General features: G+C 40.4%; 1 protein-coding gene across 1 annotated transcript in view; it reads left to right on the top strand.

Moving 5' to 3' along the window:
- Positions 1 to 22,782, top strand: part of erbin (erbb2 interacting protein) — a 92,793-nt gene that overhangs the window by 65,737 nt on the left and 4,274 nt on the right. Inside the window, exons 14-24 of the mRNA XM_037692240.1 lie at positions 1,827 to 1,926; positions 3,971 to 4,092; positions 8,393 to 8,566; positions 8,677 to 8,859; positions 8,975 to 9,089; positions 9,182 to 9,365; positions 11,014 to 12,448; positions 16,716 to 16,766; positions 16,847 to 17,014; positions 22,073 to 22,165; positions 22,281 to 22,355. Coding sequence (XP_037548168.1) covers positions 1,827 to 1,926; positions 3,971 to 4,092; positions 8,393 to 8,566; positions 8,677 to 8,859; positions 8,975 to 9,089; positions 9,182 to 9,365; positions 11,014 to 12,448; positions 16,716 to 16,766; positions 16,847 to 17,014; positions 22,073 to 22,165; positions 22,281 to 22,355 — 2,700 coding nt within the window. The remainder of the gene's footprint in view (positions 1 to 1,826; positions 1,927 to 3,970; positions 4,093 to 8,392; positions 8,567 to 8,676; positions 8,860 to 8,974; positions 9,090 to 9,181; positions 9,366 to 11,013; positions 12,449 to 16,715; positions 16,767 to 16,846; positions 17,015 to 22,072; positions 22,166 to 22,280; positions 22,356 to 22,782) is intronic.

Raw genomic sequence — 22,782 nt, 5'->3', positions numbered from 1 at the left:
GGCGGGTGACAGAGCAGCCTGTGGCGGGTGACAGAGCAGCCGGTGGCAGGTGACAGAGCAGCCAGTTGCAGAGAGAGCAGAGATCATGACATGCTGTGCTCTTTTAGACCGTTTAGAGTTTAGAAACATTGTTTAGAATATTGCAAGAGTGTGGGAAGCGTTTAAAACACCTTTATATATACATATCCAGTAGTCCCACGTTTATCACAGGGATTCCGTATCCTGTCCCCCCACGATAAATTTAAATACCGTATTTTTCAGCCTATAAGTCACACTTTTTTGCATAATTTACATGTCCTGCGACTTAAAGGCCCAAGTGACATATTTATGGATTTTTTCCTCATATTTATAAACCAGTTTTTGGCTGAGATATGACCGTTTTCATTCATTCTGACTGAAAAAAAAAAAAATAGCTCACTTGCAGCCACTTGATGGCAGCAGAGTAGTAATAGCTATATGGCATACTGTTGTATCATGTAATAGGTAAACATGGCTATAATGACAAATTCAAAAAAGTTCAAGACAAAAACAACTGGACTTTATTTATTCTACTTTATTGTTTTTTCCTTGAACTTTTTTGAATTTACCATGTCCTAGATGACTGAGAATCTTCACCAGCTATTAATGACACAATCGGCCTGCCATAGTCCCCCACCTTCATTCTGCTCGTTGCTTGGAACCGTCAAAACAGCTGCACCGAAATGTAGCTGATTTGACCATTAAAGTGCATTTATTAAGCAAACGTTACACTGAGACACACCTTTGGTATAATTTTGAGCAAACAAATAAATGTTTTTAAGTATTAATCTTGTTAAATTCTTGTTAAAGTCCTCCAGTGCACGCTCCTGCGGCTGCCATTTGGAAGTCCATCAGTTTTTGGCACACCGGTCCACATTTCCGGCAGAAATGTACTTTTTGATCAATTACACTGAAACAACTGAACATAGAATTTCTAAAATAATTAAAAATAACTTTTGACATTTTTATATTTTGTGATTTTGACAATTTTACGATGTGACATACTTTCAATTTTAAGTTTGAAGACAAAACTCGATCGGTTCATCTGGACAGGAAAGGGTTAACCTTCTCAAGGCTGCATCAGGAGAAATGTGTGTGTGTGGCAGAGATCATGACAGGCTGCAGGCGGGAGCTTCCACTTGTGGGCTGCACCCAGGTGCAAAAACATTTAAAGTAATTTATTTTAAACAACCCACGGCTCATCCATCAATCAGCCAATTGTGTCATGTCCAATCTTACTTTGAAAAACAGCGATATAGCGAATCCGCGAAAAACGAACCGCGGCGTAGCGAGGGACTACTGTATATAAATACTAAAATAAACTACTTACTACTTGTACTACTATTCCTACTTGGCGCTTCAGGTTACGGATCCCCCACGATAAACAAGGAACTACTGTATAAACTTTATGGTAAAATTTGTGGGAGTGAAGGAAGTTTGAGAATAAATCGTAAGGGTTAACGGCTCAGATGTTTTTGTGGCACCATCACACTCTTTAAGTTGAACATTCTTTGGTAAAATCTCCAAAATTCATTAAGTTTTAACTGAGATTGTGTAAAACCTAAATAAAAATAGAATCCTGTTCTTACTGTGAAGTACGACAGAGCTCCAGAGGGCTGGGTTTTCTCACTCATTATGCCGGTGTATGAGGGTTTCTTTGTACGTATGAATTTTGCCTACGCTGTGAGATGCACAGAACATCCTCTCATCCACATTCTGATGTTGTCAAACTAAGAACTGTAGGAACAATCTTTTCATTCTGACTTTCACAAAGAACAGTTGATTGCAGATACTTTCTGTCTCCACAGTCAAAGCCGCTGATCCCCCTCCAGAAAGAGGAGGATCCAGAGACTCACAAAACCGTGCTGACCAACTACATGTTCCCCCAGCAGACCAGTACAGAGGACTGTGAGTGGATAACACCGCACTTTCTTTTTTGTGTTTTCATATCTTATAAACAATCAGTTTTATTAATGACGTTTTAGACTAATTTGTAGAAACTGACCAGCAAAGTTGAATATTGGAGCTGATGGTTTATCAGTCAGCGAGTTTTAAAACCTTTTAGTCACATTCAGGTGAACTGAATTCATTTTAGTGTCACATTTTACGTCATTAGACTGAAGTTGCCATGTTAGCACAAGCTTATAGTGACCTACAAGGAATCCTAACTGCATATTTTATGAGAGCTCTTGTTACGTGAGGCTGCAGAAGAAACTCTAGTTGTCATCTTGCTGTCGAGCTTCCATCTGTTACCATGCTGCGGGTTTCATTACACCGCTCAGGTTAGACGGCTCCTGTTGCATCTTAGCTTTGCAGTAATTAGATTTCAGGCTGGTGGAACGAGAGCTTAATTTTTGGATGTCTGGTTTGTTTCCCCTCCGCTGAAGCTGATGTCTGACAGCTGTGCACTTTGTACCACTTTACCTTTCACTGTACACACGTGTCTATTTTCAGTTCAGTCTGTTTTGTTGAGAAGCCGAAGTTAGTTACTGCATGACTGCAGTTCTTCTACTTTACAACGGATGATAAAAAGAGCACACACAAGGGGACTCAGCGTGTCGTGGGTTCATGGGTGAATAGATCTAGAGTTTGTGATAACGCTCAACAGGGACACATCCAGACAAGGTCGTCTTAGTATTATCTTGTCTATAAGCATCAAAATGTTGCTAAGTCAACATCAGTTCAGCACAGGAAACCACACTCCACCTCTCTGAAGTGTGTGTGCCGTCACAAACTGATGTTCACATGCTAAGCATATTGATAATGTTAACATGTTCACTGAACACCAGGTTGCTAACGCGTGCATAACAGTTTTATTATTAATTTGAAATTAATTTTGAGCTGCATCAATGTTAGATTGTTTGTATTAATGCAGACAACAGAGGTAAAACTGCTCGTTGGTTAGTTTTTAATAAGAATGGAATTAATACCACAGTAGTCCCTCGTTTATCACGGGGGTTCCATGCCCCCACACCCCCACGTGTGATAAGTGAAAAATCATGAACTAGTAGTAGTTTATTTTAGTATTTATACATATTTATATATATATGAAGGCTTTATAAACCCTTCCCACATGCTTGTAATATTCTAAACAATGTTTCTAAACGCTCTAAAAGAGACAGAATGTCATGATCTCAGCTCTTTGAGACGCTGCAACCGCACTCATCACCTCCCAGTCTCCCTTCTTCTGTATAAATAAACAATTTAAATTTAAATACGGTAACATTTGAAATAAACAATCCATGCATCATGGATTGTTTATTTCAAATGTTACCGTATTTAAATTGTAGAGAAGAGAAGTTCAACAGGGCATCACGCAGCTCTGCTGCACGGAGCAGAAATGTACTTCTTGATCAATTACACTGAAACAACTGAACGTAGAAGTTCTAAAATAATTAATAATAACTTTTAACACTTTTATATTTTGTGATTATGACAGTTTTACGATGTGACAAACTTTGAATTTTAAGTTGGAAGACAAAAGTCGATCGGTGCAGCTGGACAGCGAAGGGTTAACCCTTCACAAAGCTGCAGCAGGAGAAACGTGGGGGAGGCAGAGAGGAGATCTTGACAGGCTGCAGGAGGGAGCTTCTCCCTGCACCCGTGGGCTGCACACAGGTGCAAAATCATTTAAATGATTTATTTTGAATAAACAATCCATGCCGCTCGTGCAGCTCATCCATCAGTCAACCCATTGTGTGTCATGTCCAATCTTACTCTGAAAAACCACGGGAAAGTAAGTCCGCGAAGTAGCGAGGGACTACCGTAGTTGAATTCTTGGTGTGACTTGGTTGCCCGCTACTCTTCCAGTAGCCTCGTACAGTTTTACAGCCATCTGGTGGTTCAAGTCCAGCCTGGACGAGCTACAGTTAGAAAGCTGTCGTCAAAATGCTGCTATTAAAACAAAAGAAATGTAAACATTATCTGCTGCTTGGCTTGTGTGTTTTCCCAGTCCTTCCCAACTCTGACTCCGAGAGCTTCAATCCGGCTCTGTGGGAGGAGCAACGCAAGCAGCGAGCTCAGGTGGCCTTTGAGTGTGACGAGGACAAGGATGAGAGAGAAACTCCCCCAAGAGTGAGTGGTCCACTTTTGTTACTCTTCGTATAATTAAAGGAGAAAACAATACATGCTGATACATGTGAGGCCACAAAAACAAAACAAAACTTTATAAACCTCCAGTGTATAAACTCAAGTTAAAGGAGAGAATAGAAAATTAGATAAATACAGTACGCTGCGGTCAGTGCATGTTTCTGTACAAAATGGCATAAAATGGGAAATATTATTAACACATAGGGTTTATAACCAAATAACAAATAAAACAGATCAGTTGCACTTTATGAACTAACATGTCAAAGTCCTGTTGCTTCGTCTTTGTTTTTTTAATTTGCCAGGACCTGGATGACTGAGAATCAGCAGCAACGTTTGATTCTAACGTTTGTATCAAACCGTATCAATACTAACATGATGGGGTCGATTATTTTTTCTACCTTCTGCTCTCGTTCCAAATATACAATGCTGTGCATGAGGAGCCATCAAAACACTGGACCAAACAAGCTTGTTGTGGGGCGGAACGACCACACGTTTCTTAAAGTCAACTTCAACATGATAGAAGTTGAGTCGACTAGTCGATGTGACGTCATAGGAACTCAAGACGCTATTCACAAAAACACGTCATTCGTTATTTACAAAAAGAAAAGAGCAACAAAACATCGGGAGTGTATATTTATGCTCCTACCATTTATCATACTGCAAAGAAGTCGCAGGAAAACAAAAACTATTATTAGGCTGCAAAGGTTAGTTTTATTTTATTTATTTATTCTTTTTAATTTTACTCCCATTGATTGTTGTTGTTAAGCACTTTGATAACAGGTTCTGTTTTAAATGTGCTCTATAAATAAAGTTGACTTGACTTACTCCACTAAATAAAATAAACCACTGCGGAGCGGAGGTGGTGCGCCCCCTTGTTTTTATTTTTTGTGGATTAAACAAAATCAAATTAAAAACGGCAAGGCAGGCGATAGAGTTGAATTTGTGTCCAAAAAAATCCGGCCTCATCCCGTACCCATCATTTCTGAACCCCACCCAATCCGACAAATTAAACCCGCAACCCCCCCGACATTTTGAATTAAGCTTTGACTGCTGGTCGGTGGATGCGTGCGGCTGAATAAAGGGGGCAGAAGATCGGAGCTGAGGGGGTGTTTGTCCTTTCATGGACGTCAAAGCGCATTAAATGCTTCCCCTGCTTCTGCCTGCATCCTGCTGGGACATGTCAGATATTTTGTGATCTCACCTGTCTGGGTCGTCGGCCGCGTGCGTCCACAGATCGCAGCGGCTGAATGAACGTCCATTTGGGCGATGGATCCCTGGAAGTAGTCCATCTGAAACTTAACGGAACTTTTTACCTCTTTCAAGGCCGGTCAGCGCGCGGTCAAATGGCCAAGTGTGGCGGGTGATAATATGGCAAGCCATGTCGTCGTATATTGGATCGTCAGCCGTGACGTCCGCAGACGTGATCAAAAGGCCGACACTAACCCGGCCCACACATGAAGCACATTATTATTATGGACCGGCCTGGTCCAAATCTGGGTCGGGCGAGGCCGGGCTTCGGTTTAGAAATGACAGCTCTAGCGGGCGGTGGTGGAATCCACCTTGGGCGGTTGAACCGGAAGTGTCATCTTTAGTGAAATACTTCCACACTGTTGATGAATTGCTACCTGTTTATCAAGTCTCGGCCTGCTCCTCACCTTCCAGCTGTTTGGAAGAATCCTTTTTGTAGCCAGCGGCCCAGCGCTGATCACGTGACGCAATCACTGACTGCGACTAGTCAACTTGAAATTTAAAAACTCGCGAGATGTCCTAAAGTCGACTGGTCTATTCAACCCCTACAGTTCTGATTGCCTGACAACTCGAGAATCGATGTGCACGTGCTGATATGTGTAGAATCCATAGTATCATATCTGTTTTACCTTCTTACACACAGTGTGCTGCATGTGACGTGTCCTGTTCTTCATGTTTGCCTCAGAACTGTGACCGGTTCACCCTGGAGTCTGATGGAGGTCGCATTTCTATAATGATGTGCAAAAAGATCTGATCTGAGCAAACTAGGGGTGCACGGATTGTAGTTTTCTGGCCGATCACCGATTTCCAAAAAATTCTGAGCTGCCCATTCCGATTTTGGCCGATACCGAATTTGTTTTATAAGTTAATCTGTCAGGTGTTATAAGGTCACAATGCACCTTCAATTTTCCAATATCATTTTATTGAAAACATGCCCTTGAACAATATCCTAGAAACAATACAAACTTGTTTTAACTGGCTGGGAGGTAGTGCTCTGAAATATAAATGAAGTTCAGACAGTTGTTGTTAAAACTAAGAAAAATCGGTAAAATCGGATTCTCATGCAAGCATCAGCCGATATCCGATTTCCCAAAATTCAGGAAATCGGGGCCGGTAAATCGCACCCCTAGAGCAAACGGTTGTAACTGAGCATTAAGACCTGCAGTGAGAGCATAGCCTGTTTGTCAAGTCATTGAGTTAGCAATTCAACTAACATGGAGCAGAAGGTTCTACTGGTGAGGAAACACAAATAGCCACTTTTCAAATAATAAGAGAACATTTCTATGTTTTAAAAGCACAGCATCCTTTCACTTTAGACTTGCTAATAAATTTAACAAGCTGTAGTAATGTCACTTCTGTACCTTTGATAATAACACCGTGTTTATAAGAGTCACAGACCTGCTAAAACAAATTGAATTATGTCACTAAAGCAACTGTTTATATTACATTATTAATTTCTAAATTGATTCGTCTGAGGATGGAAATGTTTGAGGCACTATTTAACATAATAGAATGAGCAGTGGCAGATTTATGTTTTAAGGTTTAGATGATTTACTAGAAGATATAGTTCTTTACTGGTTTTAGACCAAATGCTGTGTTAGGTTTATTAGTTTGTTCTGACAGAAGATAGTCTGGTAAACTGCTTATGGTGTGTGTACCGGTAACTGCAATTCATTCAACTTTTATTTATACAGGTTAATCCCATTGAGCTCGGGGACTCAATTACAAGAGACACCTGAATCAGTCATGTAATCAATCAATCAATCAATCGTGTATGATTCCATGATCTTAGATCCAACATTATGTTTTAATAAACACAGGTTCGGTTAAGTCACAGGTTTGCACCCAAAAACACATTTCAGCCAGTTTCTCACCATTTAGGATATTTACAATTGCATTATTACAAGTAGTTACTAAAATTTAAGATGATTGCAATTCATGATTTCAAAAACATTTGTCTTTATAGAACAATTATTATTAGAGATAATAAACTTTTTCAATATAAATATATATATATATATATGTGTGTATGTATATATATATGTATGTGTATATATATATATATATACATTTATTTATTTATTTATATTAAACCTATCCAGGTTGTTTATATAAATGTTAAATCATCCACTTTTTATGGGTTTCTAGACATTTTCTTCTTACTAGTACAATTGGAACTGTAGATATTGTAACTTCCATCTGGGAACAGATTCGGGCAGATCAGGAAAAGATAGATGGGAAAAACTTTCTTTATCAGCCAGGTCATTATTCAGAAAATGTAACTGAGCTTAATGTTGTCGTTCAGCCTGTTTTATTGATATTTGTTCATGGACGTTTTACTGTTTGCCAATTTTATGGTGTGATTGTGTTGTGTTTTAATTTCTTCGCCACCTTGCTGCAAGGAAAATTTCCCTAAGGGGACAATAAAAGTGATGATCACTTGTAATAAATTAATTTAAATATATTTATTTTAAATTCTGACAAGTAAGAATGTTACTGTGATGGAGATAAATGCTGCTATTGAAATCTCAAATAGGAAAGCAAGAGATTGGTGTGATTTGATTATATGGTAAAACAACTTGCTATATACATATATATATATATATATATATATATATTATTTATTATTTTTTTTTGCAAAGTTATGCAAGCAAACTGGCAGATATGAGCGCACACAATATGGGTTGAATGAGTGAGTGTGAGAGCAGAATGCACACAACACATTATAACTTGTTATAGTTTACAAACGTCTTGATGGCACACAAAAATTCTCCATAAAAAAAAAAAATAATCTGGCTGTACTTTATCAGAGACATTCAGAGTTCAGTGCACTTGAAAATGCTCTTATATTCGCTCAATGTTCTCACAATTTTATAATTGCCAACTATAATTCCAGCACTCACAGCCGAGTGAGATACTGGCTTTATAGATCAGACGAATCAAAATCCAACCAAACAGCCATTCAGGAAACCCCAGGAACTGTTTCTTAATAAGGGGTGATTTGGCAGAAATTCATTATGTTTTTATTCTCCTCTAGGAGGGAAACCTGAAGCGCTACCCAACACCTTACCCAGAGGAGCTAAAGAACATGGTGAAGACAGCTCAGTCAGTGGCTCACAGACTGAAGGAGGATGAAACAAGTGACGAGTCAGGGAAAGAGTCCAAACCAGCTGAGAGAAACCACATTGGAGTGCAGGACGTGGGAGTTAAGGTCGGCTTCAGCCAAATGAAATATGGAAATAAATATGTCTCTTTCAGTCAGTCTTTTTCATTCCTCTTTGGTGAAATATAAGAAACAAACTTTGAATTGTTTTTGCGCAGGTGATAGAAGCCCCGTGTCCCAACGGTGTAGCATCGGACACCGAGACTCTGGTATCCTCCAGCACGTGTGCACAAAGTCCTTCTACAACTGAAGCTAAAGACACCTCAGAGTCTCTTAGCTCCAAGAAAATTCCCCTCAGATCTTCAGAGGGTTTGATGATGAACCACGAGGACACACTAGAAGTGATCAAAAATATTTTGACTTCCTACAATTTCTCACATTAGAACGGCAGTAAGCACAGTAGAGGCTTGAAATAAAATAAAATCTACCATTTATAAAAGTACTTTTTGTCTTCAGGATTCTGAGGAGCTTTCAGATGATGAAGAGATGAAAGTTGCAGAGATGAGACCACCTCTTATTGAGATTTCCATCAATCAGCCAAAAGTAGTGACTTTAAGTAAGGATAAAAAAGGTAATTTAAGTAATTATACCTAAACATTTCAAGTAAAAATGTGAAGTGACGAATGTTGATTATGCAAATGTAAATATGTTTATCTTGAACAGATGATGGGAAAGATGCTGACTCGTTGCTGGATGAAACGGTGGCCAACAGCAACCAGAACAACAGCAACTGTTCATCACCGTCGCGCATGTCCGACTCTGTGTCTCTGACTACTGACAGCAGTCATGAAAACTCTCTGTGCACACCTGAGAGAGACGCAAAGATGCCTTTCCTTCCAAAAACTCGGTCAGTATAGCCCTTTAAAATACTAAAGGCCTAGCATTCCCTGAAGAAATTCAAATCACCTGCTACTTTTCATGCCAGCGTTTTAGATAATTATCAGCTTACGGTTAGAAATGACAGAGCTGTACTTGTCTTGGTCAAACTGTGAAAATAATGTTTAACTACTCCCATGCCAAATGTTTTCTGTATCTGTAAATATAACAGAAGTATAGCTAGTTTTGCATAGCTGCTGCTTAAATTTGATTGACTCAAAAACAATCAGGTGTAGATGAACATCCAATAATTACCGTATTTTCCGGCGTACACGTCGCATCAGTCCAAATATGTCTAAAAAAGTGGAAAAGTCCATAAATACATCGCTTGGCCGTATACGTCGCATCTATTATGCGTCGCGTTTGTTTCGCGTCACCGCTGACAACCCGGAAACGTGGGCCGGTGTTGTGGCAAAAATCGATTATTTGTTTTCTTGAAATTATAGTAAAGGTGTCTCAGTTTAATGTTTGCTTAATAAATGCACTTTGATGGTCAAATTAGCTGCATTTTGCCGGGGCAGTGCAACTGGTTTGACTTGCTCCAAGCAACGAGCGGAACGAAGGTGGGGAAATATGGCAAGCCGATTGTGTCATTAATAGCTGGTGAAGATTCTCAGTCATCCAGGACATGGTAAATTCAAAAAAGTTCAAGACAAAAACAATAAAGTATACATTAAAGTGTAATAAATAAAGTTCAGTTGTTTTTAGTACAGTTTGACATGACTGTCGATGAGGAAGAGGGCCGGCTCCAGAGGAGGGGGCGTACCAAAGAAACCATCTTAGCACCAACGTAACTGGTTTGTTCCACTTTGGAGTAAGCTGTTTGGTGGAAGAATCAGTTTTGTTGTGTGTTTCCTTGACTGATGAAGGCTTCCGGATGGAAGGTGAAACGTTTCAGCAAAAAAAAAGAAACTGTCCATATGACCTGACTGAAAATTGTTGGTTCAGTTGTTTTTGTTTTGAACTTTTTGAATTTGTCATTATAGCCACGTTTACCGATTACTTGATACAAGGGCATGCCTTACCACTACTCTGCTGCCATCAAGTGGCTGAAAGTGGTACTGCTCAATTTTTTTTTTTTCAGTCAAAACGGTTATATCTCAGCCAAAAATTGGTTTATAAAAATGGGAAAAAAACAAAATACGTCGCTTCAGCCTATAAGTCGCAGGGCATGTAAATTATGCAAAAAACCGCAACTTATAGGCCGAAAAATACGGTACTTTCCCAAAGTTTTATTAAAACCTGTGTAGTCATGAGACAATTTATCTAACTACAATAATTAGTTAACATTAATATTAAAATGTTCATGAGTAGCACTCCAAGTATGTGTTGTCAGTGACTCTTTTTACTCAATATCTGTAAACTTGACTGACAGACATTTTTGTGCCTTCTAGATTCATTTGGCTGTGGCGGCCATCTTGAATTGGGTTGGCTGAAAAAGTCAATCAGTTGTGGAGATGCATCCAATAGCTTCACAACATTAACAATTACTTCCTTATGGTTTTATTAAAATTTGTCCGGTAGTTCATGAGATATTTTGGCAACATAAAACAATAAAAAAGAGCTGTTTTTAAATCTGAAGCTTGTTAATGTTCTAATAATAAATGTTCTGTGTATAGGCAGGAGGATGAAAACATGAACCGGCCTAAAGACACCGCCACTCGTCTTCATAATGGTAATGGCTCTGAAACGTCCCTTCAGGCACTTTTAAAAACCCGGCAGTCACCTCCAGACTATGATCTGACGATGGAAGCCAAGATGGCCTTCATTGAGAAGGGGATAAACAATGGTTTGGGGGACACCTTCACCAACTGGGACCGGATTAATATGAACATAACCAAGATGCCAGTCTACAACTCTGTTCAGCTGGATGAGCTGGTCACGGTGAAGAATGGTTCGACTGCTCAGCAAGAGCTAAACATTGACAACGTGGATCGTTTACAGAATGGCAATCAACAGGGAAGTGACTGCATGGATAGTCCTGGGAACCAAAGCCAGAGGATGAAAATGGAGTTGTCTACAGGTGTGACTGACAGCAGCGACGTGTCTCTGTCGCGCAGCACAGAAGAACTGTCTCCTGAGAAATGGTCTCACCCTCCACAGGTGATGAAGTCTCACAGTGTTAGCAACATGGAAACAAGAGTCATGAAGCTGTACTCCTTTGATGGAGATGAAGATTGTTATGACACGGCATCAAAGACTAGGGTGGCCGGTCCAGGACCAGGAGCTCAAGGCCAGAGCATAGTCAGAAGCAAGTCCGCTGGTCAATTACTCAATGACCAGAACTTCCAGGTCTACCACGGTTCCTCTACGTCTTCCTCTGATCTGCTCTCCTCCTCCAAGCCTCCTACCAACTCAAGCAGATATCCATCCTCCTCCAGCATGGGAGTGCCCCCCCCTCAGTACAATATCCAGTACACAAGTAGTGCCATGTCTAAAGATGGACTCTGGGCCCAGAGAGCACTTGTCCCACCTGAGAATCAAGGATACCTCCCTCATCAGCCACACTCACTTGCCAACACCAATTGCTCAAACCGTAACCAGGCACCTCCCTACCCCTCGCAGAGGGAGGGTCCTATGACTCCTAAAGGAGACTGGACCAAGGAGTGGCTTCATTCCACTGGTGGCCAACCTCGAAGCAGCACTCTGCAACGGCAGAGCAGCAGCGCCTCCTCAGTCTCCATGGGTGAACCGAGACGCATCCAAGTGCCCGACGGGGAGTACATGACCTACAGGGACATTCATACCCTTGCTAGAGGACCACTGGCAATGAGCCAGGCCATGCAGAGACCCTTCTCTACTCGCACATACAGCATTGATGCACCCGGAGCCTCCAGGCCTGTCAGCACAAGGCCACAGCCACACGAGCTTCCAGAAAGGACCATGTCTGTCAGCGATTTCAACTACCAGCACAGCAGCCCCAGCAAGAGGCCCCCCACCTGGGTGAAGTCTGAGCACTCGCTTCTGGACGGGCCTGCACAGGTGCCAGGACGGGTGCCAGCAGACTGGAGGGACCAGGTGATGCGGCACATTGAGGCCAAGAAAATAGAAAAGGTAAAATTAAAACATTAATTTAATTAATACAAACTTTTGCCAAAATGTTTTTCTTCTCAGGTCATCATGCACAGATACATTCCTAAATTTGAATTTGTATTTCATCTGTTTATCTACTTATTTATGCTGTAACCTTTTTAAAATGTTTTGATCCTTTTTGCTTACCCAGACCAGAAGCTCTACTCTAAGTTAGTGCCACAAAAACGGGTTCATGTAGTGAAAACATTAATTCCACCTGAGCTTTTTAGGGTCCAAACAAATAAAAAAGGAGTATTCATACAATCCTCCGCTCTCTTCCCAAAAGCTTTACACCCCACAGCTTAAGGTCATTTTCACACCTGATAGTCCGGTAGATTCTGTTCGATTGGGGAGAACATTTGTTTACATTTTCAGCTGGTGTGGTTCAGTCACTGTACTGAGTCAATGAACCAACCTGTACCCCCCCCCCCCCCCTCTCGCCTGTGGTGGCGCTGCACCAAGAACTACTGAAGAAAATGACACAAAAACCTCTGAAGAAGACACTTCTTCTTCTGGAAATAAAAACATGAATCATGGAGTGGTGTCAAATTTTAGTAGTTTTAGAAGTTCTGTTTTAACATTTTTCAAAAATGGACTCAGCATGAGTGGAAGATGAGACAAGAGCATGGAGAATGCTGTTTTTCACACAAGGCGGCTGATGGCTCTGTATGAAGTATAAGAGATGCGCGTTTGTTTTGGTTGTATTTACCCAGAATGCCCTGTGCTGTAGTCCACTTCCTACTTTTGGAGCGGTCTCCAATCCGCTTGCATTCACACTGCATTTGAACTGTGCTAGAGTTCACTTCAACCGGACTGAGACCTGGGTTTTTAGTTGGACCAGAGTTTGCTTTTTTTGTCCGTATCAGAGTTCGATTGCACGGTCACACCTCCCCAAACGAACCGGACTTTCTATCTAAACGGACTAGAGTTCCATTAAAGCGGACTAAACAGGACTGGTGTGAATGCACCCTGATAGTCACTGCTCTAACCTAAGATGTTGATAACATCAACTTGTTGAACTGATTTAAATTTCAACCAATGGGAGAATTAAATTTGTTCCTCCTAAGGATCATTTCTTTTTTTGTTTTATTTTTGATTCTGACAAACTTGGAGTCTTGCAACAAGACAAATCACACTAACCCATCTGTGTGTATGAAGTTCCTTTTATTCATTGCGTGTTCTGTATGTGCTACGAACATTTTTTTGTTTTTGTCTGTCACTAATTTGCATGGCCACCACTGACGTGGGCTGCTGGTTGTTTCGTGTTGTCAGAACATACTGTCTCTCTCCTGTATTTTCAATACTTCTCCGCTGAGCCAGTCTCACTACGGCAGCTGTAGGGGCATGCATGCCAGCCAAGGGTCCCTGGTTCTCAGTGGCATGGACAGGCAGCCCTGCGGAGCCCTGAGATTCTGTGTGAGTAAAGTGAAACTGTAGCTAGCTCCTGCTGCTCATACCAAGCCAAAGGTCCCACTTCTTACTACTTTCACATCCTTTTGAAACTAAAGGAAATTGTCTTGTTTCTTCTTCCCCAGTACTAAGAAGTAATCAAACCTACATGAGCTGTCTTTCACTTGTCCTTTTACAGACAAATGAGTGTTTAGCTACATCTGATTTCCCATGACTGATTTCCCATGTCTCTAGTACTAGATTTCAGTGTTAACTGGAGAGATTTTACCTTATGTTGCTTGTGATTATTACTAATAGAGCTGTTTAAAAGGGGCTATTTTAATACTTCTGTCCTAAAATGTTCATTAACAGTTGTGCATTGGAATTGATTGACATTGGGAGGGTATTCCAGAAAGGAGGCTTAACAACCTTTGAGTTTATCCATAAAGTCTGAACTAACTTGCAATGTGTGGGGCAAACTTGGGGAGTTCAGCTCCAGAAAGGCTGATTTCAATGAGGTTATTAGTCAAATGTTGATTTGGGGGGAAAATGTACGACACTTATACTGAAATGTATTCAGGAAGATCCGTCTGTAAAAAGAGGTTCTTCAAACTATAAACTGATTTTAAAGATGCATTGATCATAAAAATAGTCTAAATAAAACAAAAACTGATTGTGTATATATATATATTTTTTTTTTTTTCCACATTTATTCTTCAAATATACCCTAAGGAGTTTTTAAAGTGTCACCACTTGTGTAATATCACTAAAATTAGAAATATCTTATCTAAAAATGATGCAGAAAAACTGGTCCATGCATTTGTCACGTCTAGACTGGACTATTGCAATGGTTTGTTATCTGGGTGTACAAATACTTCTTTAAAACATCTTCAGTTGATCCAAAATGCTGCTGCCAGAGTTAAACTGGAGTTACTGGGAGAGATCATATCTCTCCAGTTTTAGCTTCTCTCCACTGGCTCCCTGTCAAATCCAGAATTGATTTAGAAAAATCTTACTTCTAACCTACAAAGCTCTCAACAACCTAGCTCCATCTTATATTACAGATCTTATTGTTCCATATTTTTCTAACAGAGTACTTCGCTCTCAGACTGCAGGTTTACTCGTGGTTCCTAGTTTCCAAAAGCAGAATGGGCGGAAGATCTTTCAGTTATCAGGCTCCTCTCTTGTGGAACCAACTTCCAGTTTGTGTCCGTGAGGCTGACACATTGTCCAGTTTTAAGATTGGGATTAAGACTTTCATTTTTGATAAATCCTAGGGTTGGCTTGTTATGCTGCTATAGGATTAGACTACTAGAGGACAAATTGACCTCATTTCTTAAAATGAACTGTTAAAATGTAATAGTTCTCATTTGATACTATGGTGGTCACGGCCACCATTGGCCACCCACTGTCTCCAGCATTTCTCCTGGTGGTGGATAAAATCACTCCCTCCAATTACCAGGATCTGTCACTTTGTTCTGCCTCAGACAATCATAGCTGCACACTTGAATATCTTGCACCAAAAACATTAAGGTTCACTTCCATTTCCTATTTAGTTCCATTACAGAAAAACATTAATCTCTAAAAATACAAACATTTACTATTCAAATCCCTCAGCGTCGGGGGACATCGGAGTACTGCTTGTTATTTTTCTATATTTGGACCACAGAATTAGAAAGGTGAACCTAAAAACTTTACAACTGGAGCTCAAGTGAAGAAGGATTCATCGCTGGAAAAAAATTTTAAATTTTGACTTCAGCATATGTTGGCCTGTAAAGAAAGAATAAAAAAGACCAAATAAATGTGAATTACTTGTCTCTGTTTTGTGGTAACTGTGTAAATGTTTTATTCAGCATATTCATTTCTGCTCATTATACCTCAGTGTGATGAACAGACATTTGTCTGATTGTGGAGGGTGATTGGATTGTGAAGTGGGACAATGTTACAGAGATACATTTTGGATTCTGATAATTGGCAACACCATTCGAACAAAACAAAAAAAATCTGGGGTCAGAGCAAATTTAATGTAGGTGTGCAATCCCCTTCTGATGTCGAGCTTTATGAAATTCTGCGTTGATGTCAGTCAGATAAAGCTGCTTTTTGGAATACCACCCCGATCAATTTCAATGTTTTTTTCATTGTTTTTATTTTTTATCTAGTAAAACAACGTCCTGACAATGTTTTGCAGCTGCAGGTGACTGCCCTGGTCATTTTCACAGGATAAATAGCTTAAATTTTCCTGAAGCTTTTTTAAATAAAGCTGGCGTTGCTCCTTTTGTCTGTAAAAAACATCTTCTTTCTTGTTTGCAAGTTAATGATCCAGCAATAGACAAAATGGCCCCTTTTAAACCTGCCTGGCTCCTTTAACATGGTTTGACCTTCATCCTGTGATCGTGCTGGATCTCATATCTAATCATTGCATTTTTCTCCATTACCCACACATTTATTGCACAGTTCTCTTGTCCTCCATCTTCACTCCTACTTTTGATCAGCTCTGACGTTCTTAACTTCTCTGTGTGTGGAGGTGTGTGTTGATGACAGGTAAGTTGGAGAAGTGTGTGTCTGAGTGATGTAGCCATGGATATGAGAAGATTTAGAAAACTGCTTCAAAACTATCAGCATGTGTTGTCTGTTTATGTCCCTGTTTAACGTTTAAAATGAATAATCAGAATTATAGTTTTGTGCTCGAGTCAAACCAGAGCAGTTTGTGTTTCGATAAAATTCTTCTTTGTCCGCTGATAAATCAGCACTTTCCAGTCTAATATTTTTAAAACGTAAACTGTGTTCATTTAGATTTTTTTGTAATGGGTTTTCATGTTTTGGTAGAATTATAATCGATAATATATTGTTTTCTTTTCAGGATGATGTTTTTGTTCCCCAAGGGCCACCAAGCTACAACAGCCACAGAAAAGTATGTCAAATGAATGGAAAGTTTTAGTTGAAGAGTAAAAACCAACCAAGCAGGTGTTTTGTTCACCATTCTTTGTTTAGGTGCCTTTGATGAACGGTCAGATGGGCCCGTCTGTTCGTCCCCAGATGAATCAGACATCGATGGCTCGTCATCCTTCCAGAGAGCAGCTGATTGACTACCTGATGCTCAAAGTCTCCCAGCAGCCTCATGGCCCCCCTCGAGTTCCTCACGAAACGCTGCAGCAAGAGGTAACGTGATGATTTAGATGATTTCACTTTTGCTCTTTCAGGCTTTAGATTTATATGTAGTTGTTTTTCAGGGTTAATTCAGGTACATGGCAATGATGGAATCCATGAACAGAACAGAAGCCATCGTTGAACAAACTCAGGAAATAGTTTGACTGTTTTGTGTCTGATGTGTTTTTGTCCCCTGCTCAACAGTTTTCAGTCAATTTGAACCCATTTCCCTCTCATTTTTAAATGAGGTTGTTGGTCATATGAAACCCTCAGGTTCCCCTGCTGATCCCATCCCTGCAGCGTTTTTTTAAACAGGTTCTACCATCAACTGGACCCTCTGTTCGAGCTATTATAAACAGCAGTTTGGCTACAGATGTGGTTCCTGATGTTTTTAAACATGCAGTGGAAACTTCATTAATTCAAAAACCTGGACTTGACCCTTCAACTTGTTCAAACTTCAGGCCAATCTCAAAACTTCCTTTTCTTTCTAAAATCTTGGAGAAAATAGTTTTTAGTCAACAATGTTTTTGAATGAAAATGGAATAGTTGAGATTTTTCAGTCAGGTTTTAAAAAACTACACAGCACTGGAACAGCCTTAGTAAGGGTCTGTATTGACATTCTGCTAGCGAATGATTCTGGTCAGTCTGTGATCCTGGTACTCCTTGACCTTACCACTGCCTTTGAGGCTGTTGACCAGAGTATCCTTTTATCACAGCTAGAACACTGGGTTGGGATTACCATTGCAGCATTAGAATGGTTCCGTTCATATCTGAGTCACAGGAGTTTTGTGTTAATGTTGATAATTGTTTATCTGCTTCTGTGCCTCTCCTGCGGGGGCCCGCAAGGCTCCATTCTTGGACCCCTTCTGTTTTCATTGTATCTGCTCCCCTTGGGGTCTATCCTGAGGAAACATGGTATTTCGTTTCATTGTTGCTGTTGATTCTCAGATTTATCTGCCCTTAAAACCTAACAGTTCCTGCTCCATTCAACCTTTGCTAAAATGTCTTGGTGAAATAAAGACTTGGACGTCTGCGAACTTGAGTTTTAATGATCAGAAAACTGAGGTCATTATGTTTAACCCTAACTTTGTCGCCGTCATTGATCCTGCAAACCAGGACTCCCTTCAGCCATGTCTAAAACAGTCTGTTACCAATCTCAGGATAGTTTTAGACTCAGACTTTAAGTTTAATAAACAAATCAACTCTGTTCTTCAAAAAAAGCTTCTATCAGCTAAGGCAGATAGCTAAACTTAAGTCTGTGCTGTCCAGATCCGACCTTGAAAAATGAGTCCATGTATTTGTTACAACCTGTAACTCACTTTATGCTGGGGTCAGTCAGGTCTCTCTCTCACGTCTCCATCTCGTCCAAAATGCTGCAGCTCAGCGGTTAAAAGGAACTCACAGGTTTGAGCACATTTCACCAGTTCTGTCCTCCCTTCACTGGCTTCCTGTGCATGTCAGAATTGATTTTAAAATTAATCTGCTGACATTTAAGTTCATTAATGGTCTTGCACCCTCATACCTTTCCGACCTTCTCCATCCTTATACTCCTTTGATTTTATTCCTGATGCTGTAATACTATTGTTTTTTTAGTTGATGCTGTATATTTTTGTTAAGCACTCTGGTAACAGTTCCTGTTTTAAATGTGCTCTATAAATAACTTGATTTGACTAGACAGAACTAATGAGGTAACAGCTAGTCCAAACATGGCTAAAACCAAAGTGTATCGCTTCCATTAATAAAATATTTTATAAGCATTTTACCATTTTGTTAATTTTGCATTGCACTTTTTTTCCCCAACAGAAACGTGACTTGTTCTGGCAAAATAAATTAGAATGAGCACAAGCTGAATTAAAATATTCTTTTTTTTTCCCCCCTCACAATTAAGATTTGCATAAAAATTACCCAGAAAAACACCATCTAGCAGTCCTGGTAACTAAAATGGCATATATTCTTCCCAATCTACCTTTAAATCAAAGTTTCATCCATCTATTATCTTTACCCGCTTCTTCCGTTTTGGGTCACCGGAGGTCACTGGTGCCCATGTACAGAATCAGAATAAGCTTTATTATCATTGCACCGAGACACAATGAGAATATGTCCTTACAGCCGTCCGAAAGATGGACGGAGTGCACGAAGCTACTGCTATAAAGCATGGCCCTCTTATTCTTATTCAGAATAATATTTTAGATAGACAAGGGAACAAAAACATAAGGAGAGGGTAGTGGCATTACAAAAAAGATCTCTTCGCACCTTGTCCTTACAGGGCAAGATTTAAGACATCAAAAAAACCTCTGCCAGCTAAAGCACGTTTATGAACACGTTGCATTGGCATTTACAAACAAGGTGGTTCATGAAGCCCAAGAGAGTCCATTGTCCTGATAAGATGATGGTCAGCCGGCACAGTTCTAATAAGACTCCACAGAAGGGGCGGGGGAGGGAGGGGGTTGCAATAGACTAAGCTTTTCCTTAGTTTACACATTTCCCAGGAGAAATTGATAAGTCTGCCTGTTCCAAAGCCAGCTGGGGAGAGAGTCAGATAGCCACAATTGCTGATTTATTCAGGCAGACTATTTTCCGTCAGCCTTGAGTCTGTACTGATACTTTCCAAGGTCTGAAATGTCCAGATCAGGGTGCATTCCACTGGTCCGTGCTTACGAGCCTCTTCAAGATGGGGTTTTCATGCTGACGAGTCCCAAAGCCGCAGGTGGCCTGCGATTCAAATCACTTCCAACTTACGGTTTTGCTCGTAAATCAGCTGATTTTGAGTCCTCCAACACGAACCAGACCTTCACACAGACAGCAGCTTATCGAGGTCCAAATTAGCTGCAGCCGTCTTCTTTGTATGTTGATAAACCAAGATTCAGACTATTCCAAAAACAGGAAACCAGTTCTCATAAATCCAATTATCGACAATTTCAGCATCCTCGGTCGATAGCAGAGGGAGACACATCCCCCCAGAGATATATCCAGCTGCACGTCTCGTCCGAGCAGATGAGAGTTCTCCAGGACCCTATCACTTTGTTTTAAGAATTTGTAATATACGTCGAAAGTCCAGTTGGTCAGAGCCAAAACAGTAGTTTCCATTTCGGAAGATGTGTAAAAAATAGGAGCTGCTCCGATACACAGAGAGTAAAAAAAAAGCAGGAGGAGAACAGGGAGCGGAAAGGAATGCATGCGCCTCGCTAGAGAGCTAGTGAAGACCAAAAGTACAGCAGTCACTGTGCGAGAGGTGGGGGACACCCTGGACAGGTCTCCAGTCCATCACAGGGACATAAAGAGACAAACAACCATTCACTCTCTCAATCACACCTAGGGACAATTTAGAGTTACCAGTCAGCCTAACATGCATGTTTTTGGTCTGTGGGAGGAAACTGGAGTACTCGGAGAAAACCCACGCATGCACGGAGAGAACATGCAAACTCCACCCAGAAAGTTCCTGAGCCAGGATTTGAACTGGTGACCTTCTTGCTGAGAGGCAGCAGCTCTACCAACTGATTCACCGTATCGCCCATCAAAGTTTCAAACAAGTAAAAATAATCAAAGTAAAAATCCTTTGTCCTTTATAATTCTTATGTTTTGAAATGGACCTTTTTTCTCTGCCAGCTGCCATAGCACTGGGAAATCTCCTTGTTTTTGTTTGGTGTTGTGAAGTCCTCTTTTCTTAAGTCGTTATTGTTTTTTGTAAATCTCTATCTCAAAATCTTTCAAATAAACTGTAATTTGTTGAAATTGGAGGATTTATATCCTGGCCAGGCAACAACCAAGTGCTGGTTTGAAAATTGAATTTTTGGACGACAGCACAGCTTAGTGGTTAACGCTGTTGCCTCACAGCAAGAAGATCAGGGGTTCAATACCTGGTTTGGACCTGACTGGTTTTCTGCAGATACTCCAGTTTCTTCCCACACTTCAAAACATGCATGTTGGGCTGCCTTCAGGCCCAGGCCTCACTTGTGACCTCAATGGGATTTTCCTGGTTAAACAAAGGTTAATAATAATAATTGACTGGTCTGGAGCGATGTCTCCACTGCTGGCTTCTTCCTCCTTTACTGTAAAGCCTGTCTCACTGGACTGTGACTGTTGGAATCAAACAAGCATTCTCAAGGGAGTTTCCACTGTACCACTGTCACTTTGTTGTTAATATTCCATGAACTTGTCAACAAACAGGTTATGTTTACATCAATAAAATGTTTTTTAATCCAGGTGTGTAATAAATCTGTGCTGCCATTATCTATTTCTGTTTTTTTTTTTTTTTTTTTAGTTTTTTTGTTCTGTTGGGTCTATGATCACATTCTAATCGACTTTTTACCCGCTTCTTCCATTTTGGGTCACGGGCGTCGCCAGTGCCCATGTCCAGCAATCACTGTGCGAGGGGCGGGGTACACCCTGGACAGGTCTCCAGTCCATCACAGGGACACATAAAGACAAACAACCATTCACTCTCTCACTCACACCTAGGGACAATTTAGAGTTACCAATCAGCCTAACATGCATGTGTTTGGTCTGTGGGAGGAAACTGGAGTACCCGGAGAAAACCCACGCATGCACGGAGAGAACATGCAAACTCCACCCAGAAAGGCCCCCGGACCAGGATTTGAACCGGAGACCTGCTCGCTGAGAGGCAGCAGCTCTACCAGTTGTGCCACCGTGCTGCCTAGGTCTTAAAATTTACAAATAAATTTACCTAGACATTATAAATCTACTTTTCTTTTAATGTTCTTATCAGCAGTTGCTTTTTGTGTGCAGGAACTTTACAAGCATGGTCTTTTATTTATTTTATTTTTTTTAATAATAATCTGGGTTCCTAACTTTCACATCCACAGTAAATGGTTCATCAGATAAATAATGTTACTTATATATATACAGTATATGGATGTTTCTGTTCAGTGCCCTGAGATGACTTCTGTTGTGTCTTGGCTCAATATAAATAAATTAAATTGAATTGATTTGAAAATATTCACACTTGTGACCTTCTACTACTGTTTTATATTAAAGTAACAGTAAAACTGTGTCTTATTTGGTGTGTGTTTGTGAAATGGTGTCTAAAACAAGTGTGTTGTTGTGTTTCAGATCCATGTGAAAGTAGAGAAGAATCCAGAGCTTGGTTTCAGTATATCAGGAGGAGTGGGAGGTCGGGGGAACCCTTTTCGTTCTGATGATAATGTAAAGTTGCACTTTTTTATTTTGTTTATTGACTATGCTTTAAATTAATGCATATTGTTGAACTGTGTGCTGCGTATTTGCTGGATGTAATATATTTCATGTTGTGTAATTTCAGGGTATATTTGTGACAAGGGTCCAACCTGAGGGACCAGCGTTTAAGATTCTTCAACCTGGAGATAAAATCATTCAGGTATTCTGTAGAAATACACGTGGATTAGTAATAATTTTGTTAAGATGATTAGAGTTATGAACTTCAGATAGTGGCACTCCCTCAACGGTTACATTGTGCAACACTCAAAGTCAAGAATGACTCTTTTGCTTTAACTACTGTCAGTTTTATTTATACAAGTTCGCCCAACCAGCGCTTCTTTAAGGTACAACCAAACGACCCTGTTAAAACTTGGAGCGCTGAGTTACAGAAGACATTTGACCAGTGTTTCCCCTGCCATTGTACAAGTGGGGCACCCCGCCCCATCTACCGACCCAATCACTGACAATCACGGATGAGATGAGCGCCCCGCCATGGCAAGTTATCTAGAGGAAACACTGATTTCAACACACACATCCTCAACTCCCTCCTGAAGGTCCATGCAACAGCAGGCAGGCCCTGTGAACCA

This window comes from Nematolebias whitei, chromosome 18 (genome assembly GCF_014905685.2).
Source record: "Nematolebias whitei isolate Nwh7 chromosome 18, NemWhi1, whole genome shotgun sequence".
Lineage (NCBI taxonomy): Eukaryota > Metazoa > Chordata > Actinopteri > Cyprinodontiformes > Rivulidae > Nematolebias > Nematolebias whitei.
This window is presented reverse-complemented; position numbering and strand designations above follow the sequence as displayed.